Source organism: Bactrocera tryoni, chromosome 1, assembly GCF_016617805.1.
Source record: "Bactrocera tryoni isolate S06 chromosome 1, CSIRO_BtryS06_freeze2, whole genome shotgun sequence".
Taxonomy (NCBI): Eukaryota; Metazoa; Arthropoda; class Insecta; order Diptera; family Tephritidae; genus Bactrocera; species Bactrocera tryoni.
In genome coordinates this window covers 67272473-67298038 of record NC_052499.1, presented here as the reverse complement: position 1 = coordinate 67298038, position 25566 = coordinate 67272473, and the positions used below count along the sequence as shown (strand labels likewise).

General features: G+C 36.3%; 2 protein-coding genes across 4 annotated transcripts in view; one reads left to right on the top strand and one right to left on the bottom strand.

Moving 5' to 3' along the window:
• The window catches only part of LOC120782483 (autophagy-related protein 16-1), a 243578-nt gene that overhangs the window by 50153 nt on the left and 167859 nt on the right, over positions 1–25566 (top strand). The gene's annotated exons all lie outside the window — the stretch shown is intronic.
• LOC120782482 overlaps positions 1–25566 on the bottom strand; it is a 59239-nt gene that overhangs the window by 26138 nt on the left and 7535 nt on the right. The window contains exons 2-3 of the mRNA XM_040114779.1: positions 18334–18494; positions 15538–15739 (exon numbers count right to left, since the gene is read on the bottom strand). Of these exons, the coding sequence (XP_039970713.1) occupies positions 15538–15739; positions 18334–18494 (363 nt within the window). The remainder of the gene's footprint in view (positions 1–15537; positions 15740–18333; positions 18495–25566) is intronic.

The window sequence follows — 25566 nt, the reverse complement described above, 5'->3', positions numbered from 1 at the left end:
ACTTCTGAGGTTTTGTAGAAAGATCAAAATTTATTTCTTCTCAAGTCGTGACAAACTTCTAAACTTTGGAGTTTTTGTCAAAAGATCGAATTTTTTTTTAATTAACTTAAGTCGATTTAAGCTCTTTTAACAAATTGCTGTAAATAAGTGTTGTGAGTGTTAGTCCTATCAAATTCAATAAAAAAATATGCATATTAATTTAACTATATTTTTGTTGTGGAGTTGCCACCTGTTGAAAATATTTAAATGAGAAATATTATAACGTGTTTTACACTCTGATTTTTGAAAATGTTTGAAGAAAATAAGTAAAGTAAATTTTAAATTTTGCAATAGTGTTGCCACCTATTAATAAAAACATTGGAAAGTTAACAAAATGCAGAAGGTAAAGCGTTGCTGAACGGATTACTGAAAGTCTAATTTTTTTATAACTATTTTCTGTGGCGTTGCCACCTACAGAAAAAGTAAAAAAATTCCATAAGTTGTGTGTGCTGAAAATTCCGAAAGAATTCGTGTAATTTTTTGGTATTTTTATATTTTTTTATAGCAGTTTTCGTATAACGTTGCCACCCACAGAAAAAGTAAAAAAACTTCCACAAATTATGCGTGTTGACGTTTCTGAAAGAATTTGAGTAAATTCTGTTATTTTTATATATTTTTATAATTATTTTCTTATAGCGTTGCCACCTACATAAAAATGAAAAAAAACTATCATAAATTGTGCGTGTTGACGTTTCTTGAAGAATTCGTCTAATTTGCTGTTATTTTTATATTCTTTAAACCTATTTTCGTATAGCGATTGCCAATCCTACAGAAAAAGTAAAAAACAGCCATAAGTTGTGCGAGTTGAAGTTTCTGTAAGAATTCGGATAATTTTCAATTATTTTTATATGTATATACATATACATACGTATGCATTATTTTGGAATAGAGTTTATTATTTGAAAAAAAAAATATGTATATAAATAAAAAACTTTTACGAATTCTCGTGGCAAGGTCGAAATTATGTCCAAAAATTTTCGTTGCGATATTACAAAAATACGATATTTCAAATATTCGATATTACTACAATACAAATATACGATTACGATTTACGATATGTTTTGCTCCCTAGAGGTGATATCGATCTTCTGAATTATTTTACTTTTTTGACACATTGTGTCTGAAATATTGCCAAAAGGATTAAAAAGCGATTTTTTGCAACTTTCATAGTTTTTCATAGACCCTGATAATACTGAGAATGAATACTTTATAACAACTTGCGTTGTTTGTGAGAGAGTAAGGATAATTCTGAAACTTCAAGGTTTGCGGGTTAAGGTGTTTTAAGTTCTACAAATAAAGGTTCTTAGTTGAAGTTGCAAGATTATTATGCCAATCTGAATTTTTTATATAAAGGGGCGGCGCAGCTCATGCAAAAAACTAGCTTTTCGTACTCTCTTATCCTTTAAGGTGTTCATATCAACGTACTTAAACACAACGCAACTTATCTTAATACTCGCATTAAGTAAATTGAAATAAACCATGACATAAAATGCACTTAAGTCTGTTGTTATATCTTATCGCAATAAAATTGCCGATACCTAATTAATATGCAGACGCTTTAAATGATCATAGATTAATCTTTATATAGTTATACTTAGACCATTCCTATCTCTTTAAATATGTGCGCGTTCCACAGCGTCCCTGCTATAGCGGAGCTCACGTACAGCTACACGTTCTTCAAACATTTTCCTGCCTTTCTAATACGAAATAAGCGAAAGCTTTAAATTACCCAGATGCGTATCATTATCTTAAATATACTGTCAGTGCTTTATCACATGCTTATGACGCGCAAAATCAGCCATGCAACCGGCACTGCCACAGCCACAACTCATGTGGCAAAGCGTATATCGTTTATATCTGCAATGCATTACACTAACGACACTTTGATTATAAATATGGCCAATAGCAATCACAACTAGAGATCAGCAGCAAGCAATCCCTTGGCGCAGCGCGTTTAAGTTGCGATGCCACGAAAGGGAATACGCCATTAACGCGGCTACTACCGCATGCGCGTAGCGAGACTGGCTAGCCCTTGCAGCCAGTCAGCCAGCCAGCTAGCCGGCTGAAGACGCGGTCTAATCCGTGACAGCATCTGTGCTGGTATTAAATTAATGCCACCTCTCAAATGCTAACTACCTTATAATTTCTCGACAATATTTTTGCATTTATGTCACAATTTCAAACGTCAACGCGCGGCGTTGCATGGCGCGCGGTGCGAGAAGCACCAAGGCGCAGCTTCTAAAAGGTTTATGAATGTGTGCGGTTGCATTTGAACATATGAAGCTGCGCGTGGACGCAAATGGGCAGCTGAGCGGCGAGCGCCGAGCGATGGAAGCCGTGTTGTACGGCGCGCAATTACAATGCTTCCGAGAAATGATTGCCGGCACACACACGCCTGCGCACATGTATGTGTGTGTATGTCGCCTGTAAGTGTGCGTTTGTGTGCAACAAAACACACAGCTGTCATTCCCATCATAAGCACGTCACACAGCGCTGAAAGTGGCCCGCGGCTGGCAAGGCAACATCGTGTAGGCGCAGCGTCGCCCGCGGAAAGGCAAGTGTTTTACAAGTTTCTTATGCCGGCGCATAAGCTGACAATGTGTGCAATAAATACTGCATCGAATTGTGGTATCAGCAGTTCGCTCATATGCTGCAGCTGATGGCATTTAAGCGATTAACGTGCCGCATGCAACACATACATATGTACATAAGCGGCAGCAAGGCACAATCTGCTTGGCGTCGCAAGAGCGTGTTCAACGCTGGGATGCTAACCTGCCACATAATACAGTTAATTAATTTCTATGCAACAGCCATTCCGCGCCAGCAGCATGTTGCAAGTAGTTGCACGAAAGTCGCTGTCAACAACCAGTGCTGCAACAACGGCGCGGCACCAAAGCCAGCTTTGTAAGCGTACAACAGGCTTCGTCACCTGCGCGCTCGTTGCGGCCACGACGATGCCGACGACGACGACGGCTGTGCCATTTCCGACTTGCAACTGACGTCTAACGTGCGCCAAAATCACTTTTGGAGAGCGTAACAAAAGCAACAACAACTACTGCAAGCGGCAGTGCGGTAAAAATGCGCCGTGCTGGCGTTAGAAGCGCAGAGCAGAACTCGCTTAGCAGTACAAAAACAACAACAACAGCAGCTGCTGACAAAGACTGGTCCAGCAACCAGCGCTCGGGCATTGCAGCGTAAATAAATCAAGGCATCGCAATAATTATTTTTAAATAACGTCATTGTTCGCTTGCCAGCCTGCTTACCTTGCGGTGCTGCGCCGCGCCAGCGCTGCAGCAGGTTGGGGGGCGCTGTGTGCTGGCCGGTTGCTAGGCTTTGTTTGTGGCATCAACGTGCTACGTTTGGCATCTAAGACAACTACGCATGTTTGGCATGTTGCTGCATGTTGCACGTTGCTAGTGCCGCTCTGCGCGTAGTTTGTGGCAGCTATTGTTGTTTATTTTTGCATTCTCTTTTTTCGCAGCCGTTTGTTGCATGGCCGTTTTATTGTGGCTTGTCGCTGTGCTAACAAGCGACGTGTTCATCTTGTTATTATGCTGTTGCAACATACTATAAAAATAGCCGCTTGTTGTTGCTTTTATTTTTGCTTTTGTTTTGTTTTTGTCTTGGTTGCTGTGACATTGTTGCATTATAAAGTTGATAGATTTAATGTTAATGATGCTGAAGGGCATCGTTGACTGGACAATAAATTAGCTTAGACACATGTTGCACACTTGTTGTGGCTGCCACCATTGCTGTTGTTATTGGATTTGTTGTTGTTGTTGCTGGTTTCTGGTTACAATATCAGCCGTTGGCGGTTGTCATACAATGTGGTCGTATTTTTGGCATGTGAAATATTTTTAGCTACCTTTTGTATGTTTGTGTGTGCGTGCCGGTGTGCATGTGTATCTGTGTTGTATATTAAGCCATATAAGTCTGCTAAAATGCCTTTGAGAAATTCTTTGGTATAATAAACGTTTTGCGGAATTTTAATTTTACTTGTTATTAGCAAGCTTTTTGGCTCCCAAGGCTTGTTCTTGTTGCAAGTGGGTTGTCTGGTAGTTGCCACACACATTTACATATACTTTGCTGTGCAGTCTGTATGCAATATAAGATAATACCTCCCTTGCTTGATGTATAAATGTACATTGTTTTTAGTCATTATGAGAGATTGAGTTGCATGCAATTCTTGTATACGATTTTGTATAAAAAAGCATAAGTCGATTTAAATTGTGATATTTTTATTCCCCACTACTGAAGGCTTAAGTATAGGGTTTAGCTGTATTTTGTCTTAATTTGTATTTTCTGCTTTCAAGGCATCATTAAAGTTACAATGTAAGTAAAGTTTAGCCATTGGTCTAAATCGACTTAGGTGCTTTTAACGAATTGCAACAGGAAAGTGTAGTGATTTCTTGTCATACTAAATAAATTTAAATTATATGCATGTGAAACAAAAATGTACTCAAAATTGCAAATTAACAAATATTTTGTAGTGGAGTTGCCACCTGTTGGAAAAAATAAAATTTAAAATATTACAGAATCTATTCTAAATGCTAGATTTTTATGAAAATCTGCAAAAGATGATAGAGTAGCTCTAACCATTTGCTTTGCAATAGCGTTGCCACCTATTAATGAATGTAGAATTGAAAATAGTATAAAATGCGTGCCGTATGTAAAGGGTGTCTAAAAGAATTTCGAAAATTAAGTCTGGAACTATGGAAATCTTTTTAAGAAAATTTGCTTTGCAATAACGTTGCCACATATTGATAAAAATAATATTGAAAATATTGAAAAATGTGTGTCGTATGTAAAGGGTTCCTAAAAAAAATTCGAAATTTAACGACATATTTTTGAGAGATTTTTCTTTGCAAAAGCGTTGCCACCTATTGATGAAAGTAAAATTGAAAATTGTTTGAAATGCGTGTCGAGTATAAAGCGACACAGTATTACTGGGAGTATTCTAGTAAAAATTAAGAAAGTATATTTTAGGCATATTTTCGTATAGCGTTGCCACCTAAAAATTTTAAAAAAATTTGTAGTTGTGTGTTTCTGAAAGCATTCGGAAAGTATTTGCTATAAAGACATACATATTTTAAAATAGAGTTGCCACCTGTACAATATTTTGAAACAAAAATGGCAAACTGCGATTTTATGACACTTTAAGGTGTACTTTTAGAGACACTGCTGAACTTATCTTTAATAAGGCTAGTAAATACTTAAAACACACATATTTCTTGAAACCGTACATCAATAAATGCTAAACAACAACAACTGTCTGCGTTTTTTACGACAACGCAGTACCAACATGGCGTGTTTTCTAACTTTTATATACCTTTTCGCTATAAAATGCATCGACATCGGTGCATCGGTTCATCGTTGCAGTGGCATACATCCACTAGCTCATGCCACAATGATATTAACCTTTAAATAACGGTCCATTGTAACATACAAACAGTACCACTTGATTGCAGCTGTTGTTATTGCTGTTGCTGTTGCTATTAGTTGCACACTCATACTACAATTGCAGTTAGTCGTAACATGTCTGCGAAATGCGGTGACCGCAAGTGGCATGCAACACAGCGATCTTTACTGCTGACTCGCTGATTGCCAACGCACTTAGGTTTTGCCCTCTTTTCGCTTTGTGCCAGCCGAAATGCTGACCGTTGCGTACTTGCAGCAGTGAAAATACCAAACATATTTGTCTAGCTGCGTCTGTGCGCATGCTTGTGTTCGTGCATAATTTATCATATTGGTGCGTTGGTAGGCGTAGCGCATGTGTTTGCTGATCATCTGCGCATTGTTGGCATTGTTGTTTTATGCTACTGCCACATTGCCACTCGACATTCCAACAAGCAATGGGAAAAACCCCATCGCTGCCGCAGATTCATTATTTCCATCTCTTTGCAACGGTGGCGATGGCGGTGGCGGTTGCAGTGGCAACACAACGTTCGCTCAATATAATTTGCAATTTACTATTTACCATTTGCAATTTCTCATCCGCACAATTGCTTGTTTATTTACTTTTTTCGCCCTCCTTCTGTATACATTCTTCTCGGCACTTTCTTGCATTCCCGTCCATTTGCATACCAAGCTGGGTTGTTGTTAATGCTTTTTCTTACCGCCTTCTGGCGCAAATGTAATTATTTTTAGTTTATTGTTGTTGTCTTTTCATGTTGTCAGTCAGCTAAGCCAGATCTGTTGATGCCTTAGTTAGACGGCAGGTTGTGAGACAGATTTCGCTTGAGGCTTTCATTCACCATATTATTTAATGAATATTTACTTTGCCTTACATTTTTATTGTTTTTGTTGCTGGTTGAAAAATATATCTAACATATTTTTTGAAAAAAAAAAAATTTATAAAAAATGTTTGGAAAATTTAATTTTTATTTTAGTTTTTATAGGAACTGAATCTCTAATAGTATTAGCCACATTGCTTACACCTTGGATGGATGGTTATGAAGTAAAGTGTAAAGTGGTTTAGCGAGCGGGTTTGTTACTCTACGTTTATTATTATTATACTTAAATATGTATTTCTATTCCAAAATGTGAATAGTATTTTCACAAGATCACTCAAATGTTGACCCTTTTGTTAAAGAAATCAGTATTCCTGGAGTTCGAAAAACACTTTGAAGAAGCTTGATCAATATACGAGGGTTTGAAACCTGGCTATTGATCAAAGCAACATCACATGAAGATACTGATATGTCTCGATAATATTTTACATAAATCTTAGCCTTATTACAATTTAGTTAAAAAAGATAGTCAACTTACTAATTACTAAAAAAGATAGGAAAACTTCGTCCAAAAAAAAAAAAACGATGAAGAAGCATGATTAGTATTTTAGTATTACTAAAAGCAACGTCACAGGAAGAAACTAATATATCCGGATCATAAAAGCTTCTCACAACAATGTTGGCGCCTTCAATGTGCTGAATAGTACAACAAGACAAGCTTTGACTGAAACTTTCTAAAGACCTTAGAGATATCACATATTTATACCCTGAGCAGGGTATAGTCAGTTTGTCACGAACTTTGTAAGTCTCATAAGGAAACGTCAGTACTTTATAGGGCTTAATTATGTATACTATAAGTGGTCAGCATGACGAGCTGAGTCGATTTAGCAATGTCTCTCGGTCTGCTTGTAAATATGCAAATTAGTCAATAATTTTTGAGATATCAGTCTGAAATTGTGCACACGTTCTTTTAACCACAAGACGCTGCTCATATGTCGAAACAGGCGATATCGAACTAGTAAGGCATATAGCTGCCATATAAACTGAACGATCTAAATCCAGTCTTTGTATGAAAAACTTTTTTATATAAAGATGTACCTTCACGAAATTTAATAGGAATTATTGTCAAAGGTAACGGTACATTCTCCGGACAAAATTTTCAGATCGGACAACTATAGCATATAGCTGCCATATAAAGTGAGCGATCAATATTCAGTCCTTGTATGAAAAACTTTTTTATAAAATGATATATCTTCACCAATTTTGACTGGAATTATTGTGCAAGATAACGGTACAATCTCCGAAGAAATTTTCTTGATCGGACAACTATTGCATATAGCTGGCCTACAAACTGGCCGATCAAAATCAAGATAACGATGCTTTTATACGCTTTTATACTATAAGAAAAGCACCTGTGTAGGGTATTATAGCTTCGACGTTAACGTTAAGTTAACGTCTTTTTTGTCTGCTTAATCAATTTATCTAATTTGCGTTAAAAAAGTACGCTGTTAGAATGAAATATGATTACTCTAATATCTGTCCTCACTCGGAAGTTCTATTTCATTCAACCATTTTTATAGCATTCATTATATGTTGCAAAAAATTAATTAAGAAAACCTGCGTGTCTTGGAAATTCAATTGCAAAAACAACAACACATGCATAGCAAAATGCAAATTTGACAAATTCAAAGAAAATAGTGAAGCGACAGTCAGGTGCTTTCAGACACCCAACCACAGGCTGTGATGACAGCTCACGGATTTATTTAACGGAAATCATAAATCAAAATTAAACAAAATGTTGGCATGCAAACGCACAGCAGAGCTAAATAAAAGCAGCTGTGAGCGCGCACGCTTGACATACGCTTGGCTCTTAGAGACGGCTGATATGTAAGCAGCGTTTGAGTTGCAAGTGGTCAGACAAGAAGAAGCAATTATGAATGCAGCAATATTTAAATATCGTGCAAAACCTTACATTGCATTAGAAACGTTTGGAGGAGAAGTAGGAGTACCTGTTCTTTTATTAAATTAAGGATTATAATAGTCATGCGCCGCTGCAAACCAATCACGAAGCGCAAGATAATTGATAAACAAAAAGTCATTACGAACTGACAACATGCATATTAGAAACGGCTATGATGGTGATGAGTGGTTAGAAGATTTGAGCAAATCGAGCTGCTGGGGGTATAAATTTTGGATAAAGTGGTTGCGTCATATATATACAAAACAAAACAAAAAGTTTGTATGTACAATATGTACTTCTATTGCCACTTAGAGGCGATATGTGGTCATGGGAGAGCAGGTCGCTTGAGGCAAGTTGCAGTAGCTGGGTTTATGTATTATAATATATATCATTTGTTAATAGAAGTAGTGCTTTTCGTGGAATGAAGCAACATTATTGCATATTAAGCAATTTAAGAGAATATAGTTTAGCTTTGCTAGTTGAACAATTGACATTCTAAAATATTAGGCACTGGTCTATTAGCAACAAATGTTGACAAAAGCAAAGAAAAAGGTCCCCCACGTTAATAATTATCGGCAATTGTTCAGCATTGATATTTATTCCATTATTCTGTTCTAAGCATAAAAGACTTAAGACACGAACCTGGAAATTTTTTTTACTGAGCACAGGGTGTAAAGCAGTGTTAAGCAGACTTAGCATTATAGATTTGTTTTAGAAGTAACTTCGCATTTAACTGAACATGAATATAGCTATTTCTGAATGAAAACCAGTTTCCGTACAAGAACTTGTTTTTAATCGTTCAGTTTGTATGGCAGCTATATGATATAGTAGTCTGATCCAGAAAATTTCATCAGATTTTGTAGCCTCGCCTGACAATAATTCAAGCTAAATTTCGTAAAGATATCTTGTCAAATGAAAAGTTTTTCATACCAGAACACAATTTTCATCGGACAGTTTGTATGGCAGCTATATGCTATAATAGTCCGATCCAAAAAATTTCTTCATATATTGTGGCATTGATTTGGAAAATAATCTATGCCGAATTTCTTGAAGATATCTTGTCAAATAAAACAGTTTTTCATACAAGAACACAATTTTGATCCTTCAGTTTGTATGGCAGCTATATGTTATAGTGATCCGATATTGACACTTCCGACAAATGAGCAGTTTCTTGGCGTAAAAAGAATGTATGCGAAAGTTTAGCGCGATATCTAAAAAACTAAGGGACTAGTTCCAAGATATGCACTAAGGCACCACACATACCATCACCAATCATATGGAGTAAAATCACTGTAGCAACATGTTGCAGGAGTATAAAAAAACTGACAACAACAGCTTAAGTGCAGCTGGAAAGTAAAATATTTTTCACACACACACACACACACACACACACACACACTCTCGCACGGTCAAACACCGCAAACTAATTACATAAATTTGCAGCGCCAACGCGAGCACCACTTTAATGCCACACCAAATGTGGCAAGACTAGCGCTTTGCAACAAAACATACAGCACACATGCATGCTTCTATAAATCTATTAGCGTATGTGTGTGCGTGCGTGTGTGTGCGTGCAGGAAGAACACTTGCCGGCGCTTTTTAAAGTAGTTCAACATTTGTAGGCGCATTTGCTTTTGTCTGCGCAGCAAAAACCAAACTGCAAGTTGCTACCATTTGCTGACTTGCAACTTTGTTGTGTTTTTTGCTGTTGCACTGTTTTAGTTCGTTGTTGTGTCGTGCAATTTTCAAATGCGCCAATTTGCCGCATTCTTGCATAATATCAACACACAGCGCAAACGCTTAGGCCGTTGATTGCTTAGCAACAACAACAAGAAGAGTAATGAAATAAAAAAGAATAATGAAATAAAAGAGGGATAATGAAATAACAAAAACAACAACACTAAGTTGCCAATGCCATGGATTTCATTTAGCGCTTGCTAAAGTGGCGCGCAGGGGCAAACATTGCCACTGCCAACAGCTCACAGAGCCTGCACATATGTATGTACGTGTGTGCCACGCTAACACGTTGCAGACAGTGGGCAGCGGACAAAAGTATCTAATTAGATTTTTATTTGTATCTCTCAGCTACTCAGCCAGCTACCTCCGGCCGGCTATATGCCCCACTAGTTAACTCGATCGACTCGCCGCCGCCGCATTGCCAATGTCAGACAGCTTAGTGCTCACGCCTTACCTTACTCGTTGCCGGTGTGGCACGAATGCGCAGTTGGCCACTATGCGCGCTTCTAATTAATTTTAGCTGCAAATGGCCCTTGCCACAGCACGTTTGCGCTTGCAACATTCCCGATGTGTGCCCGATTTGCCACTTTTTTGCCGACGCAAGAAACTTGTGAGCCTGCGTATGCGCTGACAGCTGTTGCTGTACAGTAGTCAATAGTCAGTGACCAAATGACAATTGTCTGTGCGACTCCTACTATTGTTTTTGCTACGCCTTTTCGGCTAATTCAGCCGTTTATCGTTCCTGTCCATTTGTGCTTTTCGCCTCTTTGAGTTTTTTCTTCTTCTTAATGTGTGCTGCAAGCGTCTAATTTGGCGAAACACTTCTCTTATTAGTTTAAGGCGCGCCAAACTACTTAGTCACATGGTCATTAATGTAGCCACCAGCCGTACTAGTGTCCAATGCTGACGTGCGCATGCTGATTGGCCGTTATGTACGGTTATGTGTTGCATATATGTATCCAAATGTATATATATTTGAGTTTTTATGGTCAACTTGAATGTTATTGCTGGGGGAGCCCATAGGAAAATTGTTCTCAGTAAACTCTGGATTGGAGTTGGCGAACCCGTTTCCGCAATCGATGACGATGGAGCAGACATACTATTGCCCGACCATGAATTAGTTCGAATAACAATTGCCCGTCTGAAAAACAATAAAGCGGCGGGGGCCGATGGATTGCCGGCTGAGCTATTCAAACACGGCGGCGAAGAACTGATAAGAAGCATGCATCAGCTTCTTTGTAAAATATGGTCGGACGAAAGCAGGCCCAACGATTGAAATTTAAGTGTGCTCTGCCCAATCCACAAAAAGCGAAACCCCATCACTCATCACCTCTTCGTCGAAAACTCTATAAGTCACTCGTTATTCACATCCTACTGTACGGTGCAGAGGCATGGGTGATGACGACATCTGATGAGTCGACGTTACGAGTTTTCGAGAGAAAGGTTCTGTGAAAGATTTATGGTCTTTTGTGCATTGGCTACGGCGAATATCGCATTCGATGGAACGATGAGTTGTATGAGATATACGACAACATTGACATTCAGCGAATTAAAGGACTGCGGCTACGCTGGCTAGATCATGTTGTCCGAATGGACGAAACCACTCCAGCTCTGAAAGTATTCGACGCAGTACCCGCGGGGGAAGTGGAGGAAAAGGAAGACATCCACTGTGATGGAAAGACCACACTCTCACTGCTTTCTTTCACGGTTTACTTGAATTTATACGACCACCATATCGACTTCAGTGTTGGTCAAATGTCCTCAGATACTGATAGAAGTGGCATATACTAAACAGTTGTCTTTGTAGAATTGACTTCAGATTGATAATTGAACATAGAAATTGTCCTCCAAGTACATTTTTAGGTAGTGTTAAACCATTTTGGAACTTGTGGACTAAGTTCTAGGGGGCTTGGTAACAAGGGGTGTTATGGATTTTGCAAGCAGGGAAACCTTTTGCCAACCAAAGGATATTTACATGCTTTGGTGGTTCTCTAGTGGTGTAAATTTCTCCTCTTGTCAACATACGGATATTTCTCAAATTTTTTTTGCAATTTTCTTAGTCGTCTGCTTTAATCAAAAGAAAAAAAAACACTCCTAAATGTAGGCTACACTTTTTAGTAATGCTACATATTTTGCATATACGAAATTACTGGCTCTGTAGAATCGATTTCAAGTTGACTAATCTGCATAGACATTAGATATTGTTGATACCTAGTTAAGTGCGTGAAGTTCTGGAAGATTTAGTAGCAACAGTATATTAGGAAGTTTGCAAGAAATTGACCCTTTTGACAACCAAAGATTATTGACAAAAATTTGGAGTTCTTGTAGTGGTGTAAGCTAAACACAACTTTTCCTGCCCGCTTTTCAACATATTAACAAATTTTTAGCAGGTTCTCTAAACAATCTAATGAAGAAATATATACCTCAAGTCACTCAAGTCGCAGACACTCCTAAATGTAGGCAACACTCTTTAGCGCACTAAATACTACATTTACATACATTATTGTGCAATTTTCTTGGAATATACAATTCTTTAGGAAATATAATGAAAAATTATTATAAAATTCTAATATTTTGGAATTTTTTTTGGATATTTTGAAAATGTGTTTTACAATTTTAAGCAATATTTTTTTAATGGAATTTAAAATTTTTTTAAGCATACGTTTAGGAGCAAATAGATAAGCGGAAAACATATGAGAACTACATAAAAGCTTTTAAAACCTTTATGAATGGTTTGTAAAATTTGAGAAGTTTGAATTTTTTACTTAAAAAAATATTTGTTTAATTTGAATGCTTTTATTACATTTTTTTTTTAAACATATAATTATTTTGCTATAAATTTTACTAAACATAAAGAAATCATTTCTTCATAGTGCCACTTTTAACCGCTATTACATTACCGCCTAATACAACAACAAAAAAAAAACCAATAACAAAAATGTACCGTCCTCACAGTCACCTCACATTTGCGCCATTAATTTGCCCAGTTTACCACAATGCAGGCATAGTGTTTCTTTAGATGACTTCCTTATGTATTTCGCGATAGGCAAGCATGCTGAAATGCTTAAAATATGCAAAAGGCCAACAATTAGTTTAAATGATAAGAACGACGGCAGGCAATTGCTGACGGCGCTAGCTCGCCACGGCTGCTGAGCGGCTAGTCAAAGCGCCAAGTTAATTTAGCTAGCAGTAAATGTAGTAAATTAAAATTGTTTAATGAAATGGCGCATAATATACCGTTGGCGTTGGCGCTGATCACTAATTAGCATGGTTCGTTAGACAAAAGACTTGAGCGACAAACCCATTTGACGGCGGCTAGGAATCCATATAATTATAGTAAACTTTATACTTAATTATTTTACCGCTATGTGTGGTCACTTTGTATAGAATTACAGTTCTTTTGAGCACCGGTGTCTGTGTTGAGGTTGGGAATTTACAGAAAGATTGCGTAAACCTGGAGATGTGTCTATATAAAACTTTTTCTGCATAAAAATCATTGTTATTTGTGGAAAATAAATTTAAAATAAAGCATCTGCCTTCACACCTCGTCCACAGCCGCAGCATGCAATAGCCTTACTTTTGTGCCACTCAGCGTGTGCTGAACTATTAAAATGCCAAGCATGTAGTCACTGCCACTTTTCCAAGCAGAAGTGTAAAAAAAATTAGTTTAGAAATTGTCTATGTTGCAGCACAATTAGCTTATGCTAGCTGACATGAAGACAACTAGTGGCTAATTTCATTTCTAACGCCGACTTGTTTGGCCACTTTCTGCATTTTCCGCTATTTTTTTGCTTTTAGTGTACTTGTTGTTGTTGACTTTTCTTTCATCTGCCATAAATTAGCTATTAATAATTTAATTGTACATATCCGCCAGTTGCGTGCGAAAGAAAGTGTTGTTTGACGGCATAGCAAGCTCGGGCGTGCAAACAACAAAAGACTTAAGCGACAAACTTGAAATCCTGTTGCTTTCAATTTCGCTCGTAAACATGCGTGGAAATGTATGTAAATGCAAGTGCATACATATGTTTTCTGTTTTTTTTTAAGCTTTGCATAGCTCGTAAATTTCATAACCACATCCATTACACTCTAAATACCGCGACGTCGAAAGTGTGCTTAATTTCACTGCCAAGCGTGACGCTAATTGTTGCTGGTGCAGATACACTTGAAATGCTGGCTTTGGAAGTGACAGTTTGTTGAAGAAAAATTTTTAGAATTTTAAGTTTAGTAATTTTTTAAGTATTTTATTTTAATTTTATTTAATTGTAATGCTTTTTAATTTAATTTAATTTGATTTGATTTAATTTTATTTAATTTAATTTAATTTAATACATTTTTTTTTTTATTTTATTTAATTTGATTTAAATTAACTTAAATTTAATATAATTTAGTTTAATTATTTTTAATTTAATGTTCTTTAATTTAACTTAATTTTATTGATTTTTTTTAATTCCTTAATTGTATTTCTACTGAATTTCGAACACTATTATTTTTTATTATTTTTTCTTATACTTCCAAGTAATCTCTTCCTGACAATATTTTCACATGTTCTACACGTATTTTTGACAACTCTCTTATTTACTTCCTGTATCAAATTTCACACGCGAAGTGTTGCGACGACATGTTTTGCTGTTGCTGCTAGTCGTGCCGAACATGTGGACACGTTTCTTGTTGCCATAAGCGCATAGACGAAATTGAAATGCTTAGAAAGTGAGAATATGTGGCTTAAGAATGTGTTTTCACATATTTTTCTGAACTTAGCTTGTTGTATATCAGAGTTCAGAGTATACAGAAATAGAAAATAAGCTTCTAATTACAAAAAGATGAGTAAAATGCTGTAGGCATTAGGGTGGTTCAGCGTGAGTGAAGCAGATAAAATCGATTATCAAATTTGATTTTTTATAGTAATTTTACTAAATTTTTTTTGTTTATTAATTTTTTTTTAAATTTATTTTTTCTTTAATTTATTTTTCATTTATTTTTTTTCATTTTTTGAAACTTTTTTAAAAATTTTTAATTTTTTCTAATTTTCAGAATGCAAAAATACTATCCGTAGTCAATGTAGGCAGTCACTACGGCCTCAGTTTCCACACATTCCCACAAAACCAGAATTTGGTCGAAATTTCAGATTTTTATACTTTATTTTCACACATGCAAGCTTTCGTGAAAGCTCTTCCATATTGTTCAACGAAGCTTAACAACTTTTTGTGCTTTGTTTTCACAAATGAAAGCTGTTGTTGTGTTGTTTTAACGGTTATCAGTCCCCGTTAGGATGGTAAGGGTTATCTGTGTTGTCATGTCAAATGAAAGCTCTCAATTATTGCTCAACGAAGCTTAGTAACATTTTGTGCTTTATTTGCACGCATGAAAGCTTTCGTGAAAGCTCTTCTTTTTGTGCTTTATTTTCACACATGTAAGCTTTCATGAAAGCACCCACTTATTGCTCAGCGAAGTTTTACTTTGCTTTCATAATGATTTTTTAACTGTTTTTCATAACTCAAAAATTCTCACAATATCCTAGTATTAAGCTCCTTTGATATATCGGCTTGAATATATCTATTGTTTTGCACTCACCTGCATGTGAAGTCGGTTTCGCCCAAACACAACTCCAAACAATCACGTCGCGAAATCACTGGTATCGTGCGCTTTGCATAGCCATTTAGCTTGTAGCCCTGCACGCGGTCAACACACCAGGCACGTGCGCACGGCCGAATGCCGAGACATGATTTCTGTGCATAAATTGTGAAGACGGGGAATTGTGATTTGGTGAGTGCGCCTGGTGGGAAGATAAGTAAAAAGAGCAAAATTCTTTAGTGGCAATTTGTTGTGGAAGTAAAATAAATATTGATATTTATAAATAAACAAGAAAAAATATATATGTATGTATGAAAAAAATAATGTTAATGATAGAGTATTGAAGGAAAATATAATATTTTTTTTTATAATTTTTATAGCAGAAATTTACTTAAAAATTTAGGACTTAATTTTTATAGTAAAAATTTAGTTAAATATTTGGAGCTTAATTTTTATAATAAACGTTTGCTAGAAGATTTCGAAAAAGTTATATGGAATAATTTAATGGATTATATGTATATATTTATAATTTTTACAATTTTGTTTATGCCACAAATTTTAAGTCTTTTTTAAACTATTTTATAAATTTGTAATTTAGAAGTCAATTTTTTATTTTTTTTTTTTTGCATTCCTCTAAATTTTCTTCCTAATCTCTTTTCATTTCCAACTTTCTGATGCAAGTTCCGGCCTTTTAACCAAGGCGCCGAAATGTAGGCAAGATACTACCTTCGTCATACTGCATTAATGACGTTGCATACATTTTGGCGCAATGTTTTTTGTTTAAAAAAATATTTGTTTTTCAATAGATCATTTATTTTTTCAAAAGTATCATTTTTTTAACTTTTTTTTTTTCAAAAATATCTTTAACATCATTGCCGAGATAAGCTGTTAAATAAATCTAAAATGACTGACTTCGAAATCACTTAAATAGTTCTCTATTCGCTCCTGCTAACACTTTATCTCGTCTTCGCGTTCATACAGTCTAAGTTATGCAAATTTTTATAGTCCTCTCCTGATAAAAATCACTTAAAGAATTATGTACAAGATAATAACAGCACAGTTGCAATTTATGTTGCAGCTCATGCGCTGCTGAATTACGCTTATTGAGGAGTACAGCTACTTACTAAGTGGTGAGTAGCAGTAAAGTGCGTGTTTGCAACCGCTTTCGAGCGCCTTGAGTAGCAATTCAGTAACAAAGTGCAAAGCAATAAAGCAAAACAGGAAAAGTGCTTCGAGTGGCAACAACTTAAGCCACACTTAAGCGGAGTAAAATCGTACATTTCGGTCCATATACCATATACTATTATATATTGTATAGAGAAAAATGGCAGCATTTTTTTTACAATCAAAATTATTACAAGCGCGACACTTAAGCGGTTGTGACTGGCGCTGAAGCAAGCAGCTTAATTATTTTCCTGTTTTTTTTCATTAATTCTTAAACCTCCATTAATTGGTATACCAGTGTTAAGTGAGGTGAGAAAACTTTACTAATTTCTGGTTCATCAGTCTGTTTATTACATTCTCACATATCTCATTCAGCTTGCTGGCAGTTTGATCGCTTCCTTATGGTTCATAAATAAAGCTCAATGCGCATGCGCAACTCAATTACTACGCTGTCGAACTTTGCCGATTCATGCTGATCATTGTTCATTTAAAGTAACTGCTGATTTTGTTGCCACCAATTTATTCGCAGCTTGTTCTGGCGTCTTTAATGACTTTACTGCTTAGGTCTGATTTTTTTCTAAAATTCTCAGCAAGTGTTGCTTGTGCCTACTTCAATCTGATTAAGTTTTTTCGTCGAAGTCTGTGTGTAGTTTCCTTCTTGGTTTTCAAAACTAATTTTTGACACAGTATTTTTGCAATTACTTCGATTGTGGCAATAAATTAGCGCAATTATTGCTGTTTTCGCTGTTGATCGCTATAATTTTTGTGTGAAGCTATTTCGGCTATATTATTGCTTGTAAGGTCTACATTCGTTAAGTTCTGGTTTTGAGTTCATATTTGTACCAAGACATAATTGTATTGCCTACATTTCGGCGCAAAGATTAAAATTTTTGTTTCTGAAAGAAGTTTTCAGTAATTTTTTTTTAAGAATTTATTTAATTTCCAGAATTAAATGGGAATGTGTTTTCAATGATTCTCAGCTGGGGCTCGTTTTACATTTTCAATTAACCCTTGCCATTCGTTTCTTCTTATATTTTGCCTTTTTTCTTGTTCTTGTTTTTTTTTTTTGTCATTTTGCCTTTTTTATTTTTAATTAAATAATTGGCGATTCGCCGAATGACACAACCAATTTATTTTTAACGCTTAAATTGGCTCTTGCGCGACGCTCGAAAGTGACTAATGATGTTTGGTGTGAACGAAGCAATGTCAAGGTCAGCGGAAAAAATCGATTTGACTTTTACTTTGGTTGAAAAGCAAAACTTCGCAAAAGAATAAATGATAGATGCTATTTAGCTGAAGGTCGTTAACTACAAAGTCGCTGCTTGTGGTTCTTCTTAATTTTTAATTATGTTTCAATTCATTACAGCGCTTTCAATCTGACAATGCCGGCGGTGGTCGCTGTTGGAGACATTTTTGATTTGCAATTATGTGATAATATTTGATGAGAAATCGACAGCAATTTTTTGTATTATTTTCTTCAATTAAATGTGGCTGGTTATTTATTTTTGGTAGGCATTTCGATTAGAAGACATGTGGTTTTATTTACTGATTTTGTTAATTAGCCAATAAGAAGTTGCTGAATTCTTCTTTTATTGAAGATAATTATAATAATAATAAGACTCCTTCACTCACCTGGTAACTTATCTGCATTAGCCGAGAAGAGTACACACAATCCAGTCTCATAGTTCACAGCACGACAAGCCTCGTTCGATTGGCAAGCCTCTAGGCAATCGGTTAACATTAATGTACCAGGCAGTGAATTTAATAATTTTCCAGGAGCGGAGAAGACGTAACTGTTAAAGAAGAAGAAAAAAATGTTAGAAATTAGGAGCATTTCAAAACATGAATTAAGGAAGAGTGTAAAATAGGAGAGCTTCATTGTATTTGTTTCAGAAGTTTGAGCTCGGTAGTAAAACAGTTTAGATTAGAGATAATATAACAGTTTAGAGAACTGAAGTGCTAAATATTTATTCACCAATAATGCATATTCATTCGAATGAAATTGTGAAGAAAACATGCATTTTTTAAAACCTTCAATTTTATTAATATTTTTGAGACTAGAGAAAGAAGACATATGAAAGGTTGCTAAAATATTCCTCCTACGCATTATAAAAATTCAACCAAAAATATATATAATTTTGAATATTTATTTTCTCATGACATTTTTGTCAATATTTTTCGGTAGTCGTCATTAAGTTTTTGTATTAGATGTACTATAAAGAAGATGTTTTTTCAATTGTGTGAGATTTTGACAAACTACTGAAACCCCAGGCTTAGGAATTATGCTAACAACTTATATTTGTTATACATTGCATTAGGTGTGAGACTTTGCTAAAATATGCCTAAGGGTAGGCAACGTTCTTATTTTAATAGCTTAAAGCTGTTACACCTTCAAATATTTAAATGTTGCCTACATTTAGGCTCATATAGAGACAACCAAAAATATATGTAATCATTAAAAAAATGTTTTTTTCTACTAGTAAACTGCGTGCAATACTTTCATAAACTTCTGGAAAAATTGAGCTTGGAGATTCTACAACAAATTATATTTGTTATACATTGCATTAGGTGTGAGACTTTGCTAAAATATGCCTAAGGGTAGGCAACGTTCTTATATCAATAGCTTAAAGCAGTTACACCTTCAAATACTGAAATGTTGTATACATTTAGGCTCATATAGAAATCGTTCGACAATTGTAATTATATGTAGGCCTGAAGAAAATCATTGAAAATAATTCACTAACCTAAATATATTAATTTTCAAAGCGAATTTCACTAAGTAAATATAATAGTTTACTGAAAAAATGCTTTATACATAAATATATATGTATATATGTACTATAAAATATTAAGTACCTGTGTTAGTACCGCCCCATTCTTATATGTCATATTTTAGAAAGACTACTCCTACCTTTCGTAAACCGTGAGCCATCCCCCGAGGTAAAGTACTTAAGTTCACGCTAAAGTGAAATAGAGCAGCTGCAATAATATTTTGTCTAAGTAAACTGCCATATTTTCCAGCCAAATGATAGCTCCGTGTCACTCGCGAAAGAGGCGGTTATGATGAATGCCACTTACGCTGAGGCTCTTAAGATTAGGTACAAGTACTTATGTAAGTACTTCTGCATACAAATCTACACTTCACCATGCCTATCTATGGGCATAAGTACCTGTGTATAAATGAGTTTGCTGAAATACACTTTGAGCAGACAATCAACATGCAACCTACATTTTTACACGCAACATTTGCAAATGAATTATTATGATTTTTTACATACACAAATGCATACATACAAGCAAATACATGTGCAGTAGGCAACGAGACATGACTGATGCAGCAGTGAAACTTGTAAAGTGCCTGAGTGATGCTGGAAAAATACACAACTCGAATGAACACCTCTCGGCTTTCGAGCGGCTACTATCCATCTTATATGCATCTATAGATATAAACACACACACAAATGCGTGCTGCATACTGCATGCATATACGTATTTAGAACGCAGAAGATGCATGTTGCACATTAACTTTTCCTATGCTGATTCTTCTGCTTTGAATAATTACATTTTGTGAAATGTGTTTTTGCTTTGCTCTGCATTTTCACTGTTGCTGTGACTTGTTGTTTTTGTTGTTTTTAGTTGTTGAGGCTGTGCCCTGGTTATGGCAAATTAGTGGCTGACATCAGTTTTGCTGACATCTTGACTGATGATTTGTCGGTCGTGTTGCACGTTGTCAAGTGTGTGGCGTGTGAGCGTGTGTGTCCGTGTGACAGGTTGTTGCAACAATCAGAAGAGGAGCACAGTAAAAGAGCGATAATAATTATAATATGCATATGAGTATATGTGATAGTGTGTGTGGTGTGGAAGGTGGCAGGAGTGGTGATGAAGCCACTCGTTACAGCAGCGTGAGTGCCGCTGTCATGTAATTGTAAGACTTGAAAGTAATTAAATAGCCCAGCGTATGTGCAGAGATAGAGATATATCGTTGTTGTTATTGCTGTGCAATTTGCACGACTGGGCGCGAGCAATTTCTATTACTAATGTTGTTTGAAATTTAATTTTCTGATCGATATTAGGTTGGAAACACTTTATTTGGTGTAGATAGGTGCTTAGTTGCGCTGCGCTTCTCCCATTTATGGCATACGCCGCGGGGTTGGGTTAGAAAAAAGGAATTTGGAGTGCTATGTTGACAGCGCTGATTGAATTGGTTTGTTGTTAGTTGGAACGCAGCTTGAGCGTAAGACATGCTTGGTTGTTTGCGAGCGTCCAACTACTTTTTGTTGCCTTTGGAAAGTTGTCTTGGAGTAATCATACCTTCAGAGATTGGTTTCAAAGGTTGTCTGGCTTGTAGGTAATTTTCTGTTAATTTATTTATTCGGATTTTTCTAATTGCTTTAATATTTTAAAATGTTCTTCTATTTTTTATTTTTACTTTTTTTAATGGCAATTTGTAATGCTCTTTTACAAGTATTAGTCTCTTTTGACCGCTACTTTCATTTGTAATCAACCTAATGTAGTCAATACTCTTTTATTGACTAGTGAAATATTAAAAAACTTGCCATAACAACATCAACAAACTAAAATATCAAAAATATTAAATTTTAGCCAAGTCGCACACCTAATTTGTTGACATTTAAGAGGCACAACTAGTGGTGGAAGTCTAAAAAGGCCAATTTTTAAAACATAAAAAAATCTCTACTCGAAGATATAACCCGTATAAACAAAAAGGCGAGGTTTAAAAACAATGACATTTTACTAAAAATGTTGTTCGTTTTTGATCTATTGCACTTCGGATTTTGTTCATATAAAAAAGTTGGTAGGGCATGTATGGAGAACTATATACAAAATATACAGAAGAATATGTAATGAACGGATAATTTGTCTCCGAGTAATCACTCAAGCAAATTTGAAAATTGTAGTTTTGGGAATAACGGTTTAAGATTAAACTGATAAAGCTGATTGAATTGAGCGTCTACACTTAAGAAGGCTGCAACACAAAAACTATTTGAGATATCGATTTTATTATGCTATTTAAAAAAAAGTATATTTCTTCCTAAATCTCACATTAGGTGTTCACCTTAAGGCAATACTGAAAGCTATGAAAATAGCAAGGATTAAAATCAACTGCTTTCTTTGTAGTACTTGTAAAAGGCTATATGTAATTTTCATTTAAAATATTTATGACGCGACCTTTGTTCGCAATTCTTTGCAGAACTTCTAATTGTAGGCAATAATGAAGTAATGGATATAAAAATGATATGAAAAAAGAATATTAGACAATAAAAGCTGTTGAAAAATATTGAAACAATTAACCTTGCCTACAATTAGGAGCATGGTTAATTTTTAGCGAAGCCGCATACCACAGCGCTTTCCAAATGAGAGTTATATGACTTCTTTTAATGTGTAGTACAACTGATATGATTAAGTTTTGAATATAACATCATTCAAATGTCCATCACGACTTCTTTTTTTGCAGAAATCGACAACCCCATTTTTTGAGTACTTTTTCCACCAAATATAGTCGTGTGTCATGAATAGCGCTTTCAATATTGACTTATAAAGCTTGAAGAGTCTGGTTTATGGCTAAAGACCAATGACTTCAAATAACCTCACATGAAGTAGTCTAAAGGTGTTAAATCACCACTTCTTGGAAGCCATTCAATATCGCAAGTTCTTGAAATAATCGAATCTCCAAACTTTTTTCGCAATGATTCGGTCGTTGCACGTGCTGTGTGGCACGTAGACTCGTCTTGTTGGAAACAGATGTTGTCGAGATCAGCTTCTTCCAATTGCGGCTATAAAAAGTTGGTTATCATCGTTCTCTACCGCTCTCCAGTGGCAGTAACAGTGTTACTACCTTACTTACCGATGATTCCACAAAGACCAAAACCCACACCAAACCACCATCGCACCAGAAACTTTTTTCAAGTTGTTTCAAGGCAAAGCCAGTAAATTTACGATTTTTACGGTAGCCGAACGGTTTATAAAATCTTAAAAAAATTGCTTCAATATTACTCAGCTTTAGTGAAAATTCATTGACAAACTATAAAGATTTGTACAAAGCTTCTTCTATCGAATTACTCTTCTGACTTTCTATCATTCATTTTCAAAGCCGATTTGGATAATTTTAATTGAAAATTCCGCCAAAAAGTAAAAAAAAATTGCTACAAAGTCGCGAATTCCTGTAATACTATTGGAATATTAGCCGCGCAAATTATTGGCTTTTATTGCATAATTCTCACACAGCGCAGCGGACTGACGGCAGTAGAAAAAAAGCAGGCGAACATGTTGCCAATACTCGTTAAAGTCGCGCAACACAAAAGAACATGGCATGCAACATGATCAGTGTCAGAAAAGGTTATCGAATTGGCAAATCAATATCAATGCCATAAAATCAAAATAACATTTGAAAATTGCTGCGAGGTCAGCGCTGACTGTGCTTGACTGGATAGCTGGCTCATGCCGTACTTAAATTACTTGTTTTGTTTTTTGCCTTATTGAACGCGAAGGTATGCATCCCTCGGCACCGCCGGCCTGTGCCTGCTTGTCACACTCAGCAAAATGCATTGGCGTGCCTGCGCGCTGCCTCCCCCGAACTACCAATCACACTTGGCAGCGAAGTTGTTCGTTGTCCTTTCATCATTTGCTTGCGCGTGCGCGCGCGCATTCATGCCACAAACGGCCGTCAAGCCGCCAATGCGCCAATACGCCTGAGGCCAATGACAAAATGCGCTTTAACTTAATAACAAATAACGTTTGGCTTTCAACGTAGACATTTGTTGCATTGGCTATGGCCCACAAAATGAAATTGTAGCCGGCCATTTGCCACATTTTCTCGCTGATTGCCGTACTACTACTGAATGTGGCAACCGCAATGTTGCAATATGAAGTGTATGTGTGTATAAAAAAAGCAAATGTAGGCAATGCGCATGAAAAATAAGTAGACGGACAGGGGGAAGAAGACATAAAGCAATCGAGTTGAAATCAGCACAGCAGCAATAAATAGAATAACAGCAATAAAAATCGCCGATACCGCTATGATTACGCCACGAATTTATTGAATTCACAGCCTATAATTGCGGCAACAAGCAAAACAATAAAATGCGCTGGCCAATTGCTGCCACAGATTCTAACAGATCCCACTAGCTATCTGCGCATATCGCGCAAGTCTACATACATGTGTATGTGTGTGTGCGTGTATATAATATATGTATATATACATATCTATGTATGTGCATGTTTAATATATGTGTGAGTGTGTTTATATGTGCCAGGAAACGGTTGCCGCCGTGGCACTCAGCAATAATCGCACACTGATTGCCACAAAACAACAACGAGCCACTTAAAAAAAAACATAGAAAATAAAAATACAATTACAGCAACAATAAAAATGCTTGCAATAACAATAATTCGTTCCAACTCATACTATATATCTTTTCCCTCTGCTTCTTCTCTCTTTGCAGGTGAGTTATTACATTTTTAGTGTATTGGGTCTCCGGTGGTCACTGCTCCTTTGCCGAGTTGGTGGTTCTAAGACGATTTTAAGGCAGTGGCACAGGCGCATTCCTGCCACTGTCAGCATAAGACAACAACATTCCCTATAAGTCAGCAAACGTACCATAAGCACCGTTTGAAAATATGTGCAACTTATGTAACGGCGCATCGTTCACTGCCCACTGTCCACTGCCCGCTCTGCCACAATCATTACTGTACATGCAACATTTTTACTGCGCTCATATTGCTGTAGGCCATTGATGTGGCCAATATTCTAATGGTGCTTGCCCTCCCATTTTTCATGTTTGCCCAAGCGCTGGCGGGCCGGTAATTTGCGTTTGTCATTTCATTTTTATTTGGCAAAAGGAGAGTGAAAGTGCTGCGCGCTTTGTATTTGCAATGCAACTTTAATTGTGGCTGGTGGCAGTGGGTGTGGCGGTGCACAATGTGGTGGTGGTCAGTGGTCTTGTATTATAATGCGGTGGCGTCGAATTTGCGGTAAGTGTGTGTGTTTGGCACTCAATGTAGAGCATTAAAATATTTTATTTAAATTTTTTGTATTAAAGTACTGGATTGATTAAGAACTCCCTTCGTGTTAGGAGTGTAATTTTGTCATTATGATAAAAATGTGTCCAACTTTGTGCCTGAAAAGCAGTTAGTTCCACTACATTACTTTAATACATTGTGACGAAAAAGTACCCGGAAATTGCTAATAAACCGCAAAATATTTAATTATTCATCGATTGAAACCGGGTTCCACGGCGCGTAAATTTCAGTTTGGGGAATAAAAAATCACACGTAGCCAAATCTGCTGAATGCGGTGGTTGATCGATGGCATTCATTCCGTTTTTGGCTTTAAATTAGGTCACAATCGCACGCTTTTTGAAAAAAAAATCACCTTTATCGGCACAAGTCGAACAAGAACTCGATTTATACCCAAAATAACCACCAAAATCATTCGAAAAGACTCGCGAGAGGTGTCGAGCTCTTTACCATCTCTTAACACTTTCCTTATGATTTTCAAACACCATATCTTTAATTTGGTAATATTTGCATCAGCAGAAGAGGTCGAAGCTTGTCCAGAACGAGACACGTCTTCAACGATTTCTCGACCGTCTTTGAGGGCTTTGTAGTACTCGTAGGCTTGTGCTTTTGATAAAACTGAATCACCGTCCTTTTTCAACATTCGCAGCAATTCCGCATACGAAATTTGGTTAGAAATACAAAATTTTAAACAAATTCTTTGTTCGATATTTTTATCCATTGTACAACTCGGAACGCACTACTGAGGTGTACCGACTAAAGCAGCTGCTGTAAACAAGCTGTTTGACAGATCGCGCTCATATTTGGCGTAATAATTGAAGACAGTCCTAC